Consider the following 12,326-nt stretch of genomic DNA (forward strand, 5'->3'; position numbering starts at 1 on the left):
GCTCAGTTAATTTAGTTTGATTTTCTGCATTGTTTATCATGCGTTCATCCGTTAATCGTTTCACTAAATTACGCCTGAAACGGCAAAAATTCCTGAATCATCTTGACTTTTTACTTAAATGCAAATGTAAAAAATTGATCCCCAATTATATTCAAATCAAAACTAATCAAAAACTTTCGAGTCACGTTTCAAGAATTCTGTTAAATTGCAAGCTTGCCTTACTTCGGTCCGTGATAAGGGATACACATCAACAATTGTCCAAAATTGAACATGAACTCTATAAGCTTCATCTGGAACTCGCTAAATCATATCCAAAATTCACTGCCCTTGAACAAAAGTCTTGGTCTAGAACGGAGAATGCAGTTAACCGTCATAAAAACACCCTTGCAGTTAAATTCGAAAAACTTCTTTTACAGTCTTCCAGTTCAAGTAGTTCAAAAAATCTTCCCATTGTAAACATCAAGCCAATAGTTAATATTTCTAATGTTAGTCTTTCAGAAGAACAAGAGAGAATTTTAAAATATAATTTTAACTTCTCACAAACCTGTAAACCCTTGATTCCAAAGATTTTGGCTCCTATCGAAAAAGCTTTCAAGTTCAGTAAAGTTTCAGATTCACAGAAAGAAATGATTAGGCATCTTATTGCTCATAATGTGAAATTCAATAATAAACCTTTGAAACCAAATCTAATTGCGAGAGAAAGAGCTACAATGTGCGAAATTCATTCTAACCCAGATAATATCATTTCAAACGCCAACAAAGGTGGCCAGATAGTCGTCATGGATAAGAACACTTACATCGATGGTGTCACTAAACTTTTAAACGAAGGACCATATAATCCGATCCCTAAAGATCCTTCACCTTCGGACTTGTCCAAAATAAGAACTGCGATCAAATCTTCGCAAATCATTTCAAGCAACTTAAAACATTCGCTTATCCCATCTGTTGCGAATTGTGCCAGATTATATGCTCTTCCCAAAATTCATAAAAGTGGTGTTCCTTTCCGAACTATTGTATCATATTTAGGTACTGCCTCGTATCCATTAGCTAAATATTTAGTTTCTACATTTTCCACTCTATTAGACAATAACATTTACACCATAAAAAATTCAATAGAGTTTGTAAAAAAGGTTAAAAACATTTCTCCTAGTAATTTACTCATGGTTTCTTTTGATGTAAAATCATTATTCACCAATGTCCCAGTGGAGGGTGCATTAAGATGTCTAGAAACCAGACTTCACAAATTTCATTTCGCTTGCATCGAAATTGATGAGCTAATTTCTCTCACTCAACTCTGTTTGAAACAAACACATTTTGTTTTCCAAAATAAATATTACAAGCAAACTGAGGGATTAGCCATGGGAAGCCCCCTCAGTCCAATCCTGGCTGATATCTACATGCATTATTATGAATCAAAATTGTTTGAAACTTTAAACTTCTCAGCATGGTTCCGCTACGTAGACGATGCTTTTACCCTGTTTGAAGGTAATAAAGATGATTTAAATAGAGTTCTTTCAACAATGAATTCTATTGATCCTGCTATTCAGTTCACTTTTGAACTTGAGACTTGCAATTCTCTTCCGTTTCTCGACATTCTGGTCACACGTAACACATCCAACTTCAGTACTACAGTTTACCGTAAACCTTCATCGGTTTGCCTTCCACCATACTTTAAATCATGTCATCCGACTAAACAAAAGTTAGCTTCATTTTATTGCTATGTTTTCCGTGCTGTTCAAGTTTGCTCCTCCAAACTAGCCCTTGATGAAGAACTAAATTATTTAAAAGCAATAGCTATTGACAGGGGCTTTTCACCCAACATTATTAATCAAGCAGTTAAAAAATTCTCATCTTAACACACTAAAAGCCACACTCTTATTTTAGGAGATTATAAAAATTCTGTTGTCATTCCCTTCTTTCCATCAATTAGCCATAAAGTTGCATATATTTTGCAGAAATTTAACTTTCGGGTTGTTTATTCTCCCATCAATAAAATTCGGACTTCTATACTCAAGGACCCCATTCCGGATATGAATTCCTGGGGTATTTATAGGATTCCTTGCCAGTGTGGTTTAATTTACATTGGCCAAACTAAGTCTTAAAATTTCGCGTCAAAGAACATGAGGCATATGTTAGAAAAAAGGAAACACAGAAGTCTTCTGTTGCTCAACATTGTTGGTCCGGAAATCACACTTTCAATTTTTCTACTGCTAAAATTATTCAAAAAACATCTTCCATTGGAGAACTGGATTTTCTAGAGGCATTTGACATAAAAATCTTTCTGTTCTAGTTAACGATCCTAATTCCAATCCAAATTTGCCTTCGGCTTTTAGAGAAATTATGTTTTAGTTCTGGTTTCGCCAACAGATGGCGCCACTTGCTTATTCTTGTCCAGGCTTTCTTATCTTATCTAATCATTATTTCTTATCTTGTTCATTTGCGGTTTTGCAGCTGAAGATGGTGGTTCGGTAAAACCATCAAAACTAGTCCTGTGAAAATTTTGTAAATATAACCCTGATTTTTGTTGTTTGACTTCTGAATTAGAATTAACTGCATTGTCTACAATAGGAGTCTTCAACCTTTCATGCCTGAGGGCCACATCAATAAATTCACAAAGATCCGTGGGCCACATGTCTGTCAAAAAAAAGTGTAGTCAGAAAATTTATATAAAAAAGTGAAGTTTGTTTTGCAAGACTACAATTGATTCTAAGCGAAGAGATAATGTTACACATTTGTATATACATATATATGCATTGGTTCCAAAAAGTCAAATGGAAATCAAATTAAAAAAGTTTTGCAACTTTTTTTAACTATGAAAAAATGAGTATAAAATGATTTTACAGAAAGATGTTACAAAATGCATCTACAATTTAAAAAAAAAAAAAAAAAAAAAACCCAACCACTTACTGGTGGGAGATGGTAGTTACCTTAGTTTTAATGTGAAATATGACATTGTTTTCGCTTAATTAAAGCTTCAATATCCGATCTAATGTGTTGTTGCAATTTATAAAGTTTCCTCCAAATGTCTGTCCGTCACCCGTGTTCTTGTTTTTCATTTTCATTTTACTAAAAAGCTGTTCACACATGTTGCTATTGCCAAAGTTAGAGATATGAAGAGTGCATGTTTACGAATTCCTGGCTACTTGTCTTTGGTCACGTAATTTGAATAAAAATCAATTAATGTAGGATTTTCAAGAAACTTGCATTTTACTACAGAGTCACATTGCAAATTCTGTTTGAAGAATTATTCTGTTTATTCTGCTTGAAGAATCATTCTGTGAAGTATTCTGTTTGAATTCTATAAATTATGTTTGAAGTTCAGCTGGAACACTTCCAACGTCTACTAAAAATGGTGAGGAGAACATTCTCATAAAAATTTCATGTTCATGAAAATCGGAAAATCTGCTTTTGAATTCCTCTTTTAAATTTGAAATGCAACATGCATAATTACTTGAATTCTATGTTGTTGAATTGCTCACACACTCCATCAATTTTGGAAAGTGAGTGGAATTCTTATTTAGCAACTGACTTTCCCACAGAATTCATTTTGTTTCAAAAGCTTTCACAAAGTAATAAAGATTATGAACAAGTAGATCTTTTCCCAGTAAGCGGTAGCTCAAATCATTGAGATGACCTGTAATATCGATAAGAAGTGCAAAGTCTCTCAACCATTTCTCATCGCTGAACTTTTGAATAGATTTCCCTTTAGATTCTATGAATTGTTGAACTTCGCTCTTCAAATAAAACAGGCGCTGAAGCATCTTTCCCCGCAATCACTCAGCTGTTGAAATTGCCTGTGATTAAGTCCTTTAGACCGAATGAAATTAACCACTTTTACAACAGAGATAAGAATCTATCCTTTTTATGGAATTGAGATTTTATGCATAGTCAAATTATTTATTTTTAAAATTACATAAGATAAAGTGAAATTTTTAAAAAATTCGTCATTTTCAAAAACTTTTACCTCAAGTGATATCAGGCACGTCAATAATATGTTTTAAATATCAAGAATAAAAGAAACAAATAGCTGACAAAGCAATTTTTCTTAAAATCAGTTTCTTAAAATTCTTCAATTTTTCTTCAAATTCAAATGTGGTCCACTAAAATGCCTTCAGCAGGCCATGGGCTGAAGACCCCTAGTCTACAATATCAAATATATAACAATTCATTTTTAATTTTAATCTAAAGAACTTTATCTAAAGAACAAAAAAGGCCCTCAAAAGTGATTATGATATTACTTCAAACAGAAGTAATGCTGATTGATCCAGCATCTTATTTATTGGCATCAATTTGCATTCAGTGAGAATGAGATATCAAAATGTAATAACAGCATTAATAATGTAATAACATAAAATAAATATAAATAAAAGGGTACTTTCATTTCAAAAGGTCTTGCTACTTAAATACAAAATAGCAGGTAAGCATAACTTTCATCAATGTTTATTTTACTACTTCAATACAAATAAAATATATATATATAACCTATAAGTTTCACTTTCTCTTACTTGCCATTTATACAGTTTCACATACTTGGAATATTTTGCAGGTAATGAAAGCAAGTTTTAGTGAGAAAAAAAAATCGGCAATCCTTTAATATGACGAGACATTGATAGAATTAAATAATAAATTTACACACAAATATACTTGCTTTAGTAGCAAATTCTTTATTTAACAATACACTAAATAATCATTATGTACTGATTAGACAATAGGAATTTTTAATACTAAAACTTACCAATCTATGTTGTTCACATTCACAGATCCATTTACCATTAAGGTAGTAACTTCAGTCAATTTGATACCTAAAGACAATAAACCTTGGGAAGCTTCTACAGCAAAAGGGCATTCTCTAAAATTAAAAATCATATTTTTAAGGAAATGAAACATTATGCACTTTCTAATATTTCTTATAGCATGAATTTGTTAAAATTGGAAAGGGAAAAAAACTTAGTACTTGCATGGGACACTATTTGTTCACTAAATAAATTCAACTAAATAAAGTGTTCAAGTGTTTATCTGTAATTTACAAAAGAATTACTTTGTGCACACATTTTTAAATTTTAATATGTTTAATTTAAATTTTTTTGAATAAATTATTTTATAGCATATAATTTTTTTAATTTTATGCTTCTATAACATTTCATTATGAATTAAATGTTTCAAAATATTTCATCTACAAATAGATAATTACTTTTTGTCCTAAAAGTTCTTTTAAACTTATTTCCATTGACTTAGTTAATTATTCTTTATTTAAATTAATGTTTTAATGAAAAATTAGAAATTCTTATTTTCAAATTTTTTATTCTCTTTTTAAATTTTCCAAATAATATTCCTCTTTTTCACTCATTTGAATGAAACAAGTATTTTTATTTAAATTTAAGGCATATTCTTCACTGTCATTTTATGATCCTTTATAAATACTTATTGAATGCAAGAAGCTAAAAACTTGCCCAGCTGCCCTAAAGTACATATTATTAAAAAAATAATAATGATTATAAAGAGATAAGCTAATGTAATTTCACCGGATCCAGCTAATAATAAGGATAATTTCATAAAAGTATTTAATGATTTTAATAATAAATCAGTGGCATTTTTAATGGTACTAATCTAATTGGTGTTCTAACTCAATGAATCTAGATTTTAGATGCAAAAGAAATTATACAATGAACTTCAGTAAATATTATAACTAACTGCACAATTTCTTTGGTATGACAACTACTTTCAGTTATGCTCTGAAAAAGACTGGAATGATGAAAAATGTTTTAAAGCACCTTATTTTTTCAGTGCGTAAAAGCATCTTATTGCTTAATATTAAACAACAGAATAAATATAGATCAGCTTATTTTCTTCCTTTAGATCTTTTCAGATATACTACATTACTTTTCTGTAGGCTATTTTATATTTTAGTAAAATATTAATATTAAATGCTGTAGCTCAAATATTGATTGTTTAATTTTATTTTGCCTACCCCCTTTTTTAATTTGATGATAGGAAATACAATGGTTGTTAATTATGTATATAATATTATTCCTGACAATTTGTTTTCTCTCTACCAATGCAACAAAACCTGCAAATCTTTCTCAAAGAACCACAAAGTATATAAAGAAAGGAGCTTGATGCAATATTATCACAAGCTATAGGATACACCACTTACTGTCTATTAGGCTTTTTGTAAAAATAAAAATAAAAAAACAGCTATGCCCTCACAGGGAATCAAGCTCTAGATTTTTCTGATACACAGCTGGATGTACTACCACTTACATCATGAAGGCACACAGTAAGAAAGGTGAAAAACTCCTCATAGTCCCCACACCTTAAGGTGCAACTAAGGAGGGAGAAGACTAAATTGCAATAAAACATACCCTATGCTCTGATTTGAACCCTGGATTTTCCAACACCTAGATAGATGTACTACTATTTATACCACAAAAGCATGCAGTGAAAAATGCAGAAATTCCTGGATGGTCTTAATATAATAAATACTAAAGAATTTTGATATGAACTATAGGCACAGGGGTAAAACAACTGTACCTAAAAATTTCAGATTACAGTAAAACATCTTGGAAAACTATTTGCCTTTAAATAATGTAAAAGGGTATACTATTTTCGGTACTTTTCCGTTTTGCCGGCGCAGGCGATAAAGTCGCCAAAAATGGCACAACCAATGCCTAACGGAATATTCTCGCTGGTAACCCTACGCCTCAGTTTCAAAACAAGTCGCGGCCATTTCTTATCAGATTGATTGTTTCTTTCAATATTGGCATACAATTACATAGAATTTTTACGGCATAGTTCAGTTTTATGCCGTATGGCCATTCGCGATAATTAAGCCAATTAGGATGCAATCACACTGCTCACCCGAAGGCGTGTGTATGGTGTGTGTGTGTATTTAATTATGGCAAAGCACACTAGGGCTATCTGCCTAAGGGGAGGGATGCCTTCGTGGAGGACTTTCTAAGGGAAACTGGTTTGTATACACGTTACACATGGGGAAAACACCCATGCGGCCAGCCCGTTCGCGGGATTCGAACCTCGGACCAAACTACCAGTGTTCAGCGACTTTACCGCTCGGCCGCTGGTGGGCCTTCACCCGAAGGCGAAAATATAGAAAAGGCAAAGTCAAGGGTTAAATTCATCAATTCTAATGAGAATGCACTAGCAAAGTAAAGCACTACGGTTTTACATAATTTCTGAGTAAGCTATTCCTACAAATTGAAATAATTCTTGCATTTAAACTTGTATTCCGAATTAAGATTAAACTTGGAATTATTGTAGATAATTACTGAGAGAATTAGATTTTTGTAGCATAGTTTACGTGAGATCAGATCACTTGGGGTCACGTTATATGAAAAGGCGAATCAGGATGTTTTTTTTATTTTTTATTTATTTAAAGAAAAAGAAATCCTCGTGCACCACAAAGTATCGCACGAGACTTACAAATTGTAAGTGAAAAAGGCAGAATAGTAAGTAATATCATCAGTTTTCAACAATACAATGAAATCATAACAAGGAAAAAAAAACACAAGTAAATACAAAAGTATAAAAATGTATAAAGAAATCATTAACAGTGTTTAAAATAAAAGTCAACAAAATCATTGAAAGCTCGGTAGGCCGAAATCGAGGATACAAAATCATAACATTTCGGCGGCCAATGAATTCCAATGAATTTCAATCTACATTTCAAAAGATTTCTTGCTTTATCAAGCAGTGGGCAATCAAAAAGCAGGTGGAAAACACCCTGCTCAACGCTAAGATTGCAATTACATAAATTGGAAGATAAATGGTTCAAGATAAACATTAAACTTACCATGTCCAGACAAAAATTGCGTAACTTTAAAATTGAGCAACAAGTCCTTACTTTTCAGTCTTTCAAAAATAGTTGGGAAGAATGCTTTTGTAACAGATCCCTTATCAGAAGAGATATAATCACAGTTCCACCGCTCAATCATTTTAGCTTTGAATGTTTTTTTTAAATAAGATTTTGGAATATTTACATCAACGTTAATATCATTTTTAGTTGCATTCTTAGCAAGCCAATCAGCTCTCTCGTTTCCATAATTACCCGAATGACCACGGACAAATGTAAAAAACACTGAAATACCCCTCTTCTCCAGATCTCCGAGAGACTGCTGTATATTGACAATAATATCATTACATAAAGAGGTATTTTTAAGAGATTCCAGGGAAGAGAGTGAATCTGTACAGATTAAGTAGCTGGAACCACTTCCATTCTGGCTAATTATCCACTTGATTGCAAAATTAATACAAAGAAGTTCAGAAATATATACAGTACATTCATTTCTAATGCGAAATTGGTGACACTCAATTTCAATATCATCTTCAAAAATAACATAAGCAAAACCAACTTTATCATCAATCCTACTACCATCCGTATACAGCACAAATGAGAATGAATTAACATCAGTGTCCGTACTATCCAGAATCTGTACTGGTTGTCTTACAGAAGGATGTGGTAAAACAGACAAGGGCAATAAACGATCGAAGTGAGAATTGGAGTAATTTGCAAGACTATTCTTATAATCTATAAAAGTCAGAATAAACAAATCCAGTGGTGGAAATCCGGCAAGAGAGAAAACAGCATTGTAACTAATAGTTCGGTAACCGCTTATAACTCGCAGCAAAATTCGTCTTTGAACTCGAAGCAGGCGTTTAAAGTTAATTTTCTTTTTTAAAGACAATCCCCAAGCTCTACATCCATATGAAATAAGGGGTACAATGCCTTGTTTATAAATAATTGCGCTAACATTCGATTTAACACCAAAACTATTACAAGCAATTCGATTCAGCCCACGCTGAAGTCTCTCACATTTATTAGAAATGTAGGAAATATGCTTTTTCCAGTTAAATTTGCTGTCCAAAAAAACACCTAGATATTTAATTTCATTCACCCTCTCAAGGGGATTGTCATTTAAAAGCAATTGATATCCTTCATAAGTAGTATTTTTTCTATCAATAAACATGGCCTTGGATTTTGCATGGTTAAACTTTAACTTAAAATCTATTGACCAATGATAAATGAAATCTATAACATCTTGGGCGAGACGAAAAGCTTTTTGCATTTCTTTTCCTTGAATACAAATCAACAAATCATCTGCAAAGGCAATGACTTCACAACTGAAGAGATCAGAAAGTTTCTGTAAGAGATCATTCATAATAATAATCCAAAGCTTGGGACCGGAAACAGAACCTAGTGGACAACCTCTTTGAGGTCGGCGAACACTTGAGGTGCCACCCAAAGAAAGCTCGACCGTCCTGTCTTTCAGCAAATCAGAAACAACATTAAACACATTTTGAGGTATCTTTATTTCTTTTAGTAAATTGAGAATAGCAGGCCACCATGCATTATCAAAAGCTCCTTCAATATCAAGAAAAATTAAAATAGTGTACACACCTCTCATCTTACCCCTCTGTACAATGTTGCTAAGATGCAGAAGTGCATCCTCAGCACATTTTTGAGCAATGAAACCATATTGGTCAGCACTAAGAATATTTTCTTTATGTAGATGCCAAGTAATTCTGTTAGTAATTAGTTTTTCAAAACATTTACCTAAAGAAGACAGATACACCTAAGATTATTCACATGTGGAACAGTGATACTTTGTTTCTTGGGTATCACAATAACAAGGGCGTTCTTCCAAGTTCGTGGAAAAGCACCAAGATTCAAACATATATTAAATAATCTATGAAAAACTGCAGGGAAAAGACGATAGAAGTATCTTATGGTTTCATTGGGAATAGAGTCCGGGCCAGGAGACCTGCCAAGCCCTAAATTACGAATTACATCATCAACCTCGGCCTGCGAAAAAGGAGGATCAATCTGAGACGCATAACTACTGCGAGCAGATGAGCGCCACTGAGTATGAAAGTTATTATCAAGTCTCACACAATCAGGAGGAAAAGCTTTATCAAGAATAGCATCGATAGTTTCCTCCAAGGAAGACGTAAAGTTACCGCTTGAATGCCGAAGGCTTGAATCAGGATGTTGAACCATAAAAGCATAGCAAATTCTTAAATTAATATCTTTTTACAAATTTGTCTTTATTTATTGGCTTTATACAAAATTTTAAATGGTATTAAAATGTTTAAGCCTTCAAAATAAAAAAATGCATAGAACTAACATTCGTTACCATTTTTTATGTGTACACTGTATGTTGTCGCCAATAATGTCTGCTTGGCGAGCTTTGCGCCGGCAAAACGGAAAAGTACCCTATTTTCTTTTCAAAAAGAATCTACATCAGTAATACACCATATGGGCTTAGAAAAATCTTTTATAAATTATAAAACAAACAAAGAAAACACATTTTTATTTTAATCAACCAGTTTAAAAAATAGAAGATATTATTTAGAATTTTTTTTTAATCATTCAGTTTATTACTCAATAACGGATTAAATTTGAAAGATAAATTACGTACTTTATGCTTTGCTAAATGATAACACATTACTGTGTGGACGACAAACTTATTTTATTTCAGATAATGACAATACATTGCTTTTAAATAGCTGAGTTTGTTAATCAAAATTCATTAAATTCCCACAGAACATAAAATTATTTATTTATTTTCTTAAATTCAAAATTTGGGTGCAAGCGTAGAGCATTCAAACTTTGGTGGCTCTAGCTGTAATCATTTTCCCACACTGCAAAGAACAAACACACAATTTTTTCAATTTTTAATACCAGAGAAAAAAATAAATAAATAAAAATAAAAAAGGAAAAGCAAAATTTGAATCAGATTTTGTTGCCCAAGAGGGTTTGTTAAGGGTTTTCTATGTTCTCGCTGAGCTCACAGTCTTTACATTCAGTCACAGTACGCAATTTTCTAATTTTTCATTCTTCTCTCATCATATCAGTTTTCTTAGTAAGATGGCTTGCAAAACTTTTTTGGTCTTTTTATTAATAACATTTTGTTAAATTTATTAAATGATATGACTATCAAATATTAAATAAATATGATGTTCTTCACACTTACATCATACAAAATTCAGCTGAACAGCAAAGTCACAAAATATTTAAAAATAGCACATCTTTAGAACTTCTGATATACAGTCTCGTGCACTGGAGATAATGTTTTAACCAATAAAATCTTGCCCCTGCTCGCTTTCAAATCATTCAGTTTGTTAAAAATTCATTAAATTTTTACAAAATATAAAATTCAGAATTCAGGCTTCCAGGTGCACATGTTTGGGTGAAGGGCTATGTCATTTTAAATTTGATGTCCTTAGGTACCATCATTTTTTCACAATCAGAGGGAAAAAAAAAATATATTCATACAGATTCTTCATAATTTAATGTCTTTAAAAGTAATACAGCGCGGTAATATTTTATGGCAACAATTTGAAAAGTGATTCAGATATTTCAAGTGAAGCACCGCCAAATTCTTTTTTTCAGACTAACAATTCATTTTGGCTAATGCCCTTTTAGACTTAAAAAAAAAAAAGTTTTCCTTTTATGATTTCTATTCTGATATTATTTATTATTCAGATTAAAAGAATCCAATTTTTGCTTGCTCTTGTTATTTTCATAGCCTATTTTAAATTTCCCACATATTAAACTACCAGCATTTTGATGTTTTTATAATAACAAAACAACAGAATCTTTAAATATTAATTTTTTTTAATCTAACCACTTAATTTTTTCATTTTTCTCCTCAATTCAATTCATGAAATGTCACTTTTTATGTTTATTTTAGATTTGTAACTACGAAAATGATATTAAAATTAACATTTGTAATATTTTCCTTAGAAGTTTTCATTTCATCCTAGATGAGCCTAAAGGGGACATTACATTGCATTTACAGTTGCATATATAAAAAATTACTTTACAATTATGTTCAATTACACTTTGCATTTTTTCAAAGATTTAATTAAATGTGACGTATCTTAAAACAAAGTGAAAGCCACAGATGAACAGCACAATCCTGATAAAAGTCCAGTCTTTCTTTCTATTCTTTTGCTGCTGTCATTTTCAGTGAACACACATCACACTAACTTGCAGGTCTTAATTTTTTCCTTGCAGATAAAATCACCTCTAAAAATATCTTTCTGCTAGTCAGTGGAGCTGGTGAATATCCACAAAGCCTTGCCTTTACCTTCACCTGTTGCATGCTTTTTTATCAGTCAAACGATAATATCCATCAACTGTTGCATGCTTTTCTATCAGTCAAATGTTAATATTCAATTAAAACTATAAATTTTTATCTTTATTGCCATTTTTTTTACAGCAGTATTAAAATCATCTACATCAGTAGCAGAACCTTCAATACTCCCAGACTCATTACAGACATTTTGGATTCTAATCACAGTCTCAG

At 31.8% G+C, this 12,326-nt stretch overlaps 1 protein-coding gene across 3 annotated transcripts in view; it reads right to left on the reverse strand.

Annotated features, from left to right (window-relative positions):
• The window catches only part of APC7 (anaphase-promoting complex subunit 7), a 109,965-nt gene that overhangs the window by 80,289 nt on the left and 17,350 nt on the right, over positions 1–12,326 (reverse strand). For all 3 annotated transcript variants that reach the window (XM_085823730.1, XM_085823732.1, XM_085823731.1), the window contains exon 6: positions 4,736–4,849. In XM_085823730.1, coding sequence (XP_085679856.1) covers positions 4,736–4,849 — 114 coding nt within the window. The remainder of the gene's footprint in view (positions 1–4,735; positions 4,850–12,326) is intronic.

This window comes from Stegodyphus dumicola, chromosome 9, assembly GCF_044657685.1.
Source record: "Stegodyphus dumicola isolate Sdum_Otavi_A_Nest chromosome 9, ASM4465768v1".
Lineage (NCBI taxonomy): Eukaryota > Metazoa > Arthropoda > Arachnida > Araneae > Eresidae > Stegodyphus > Stegodyphus dumicola.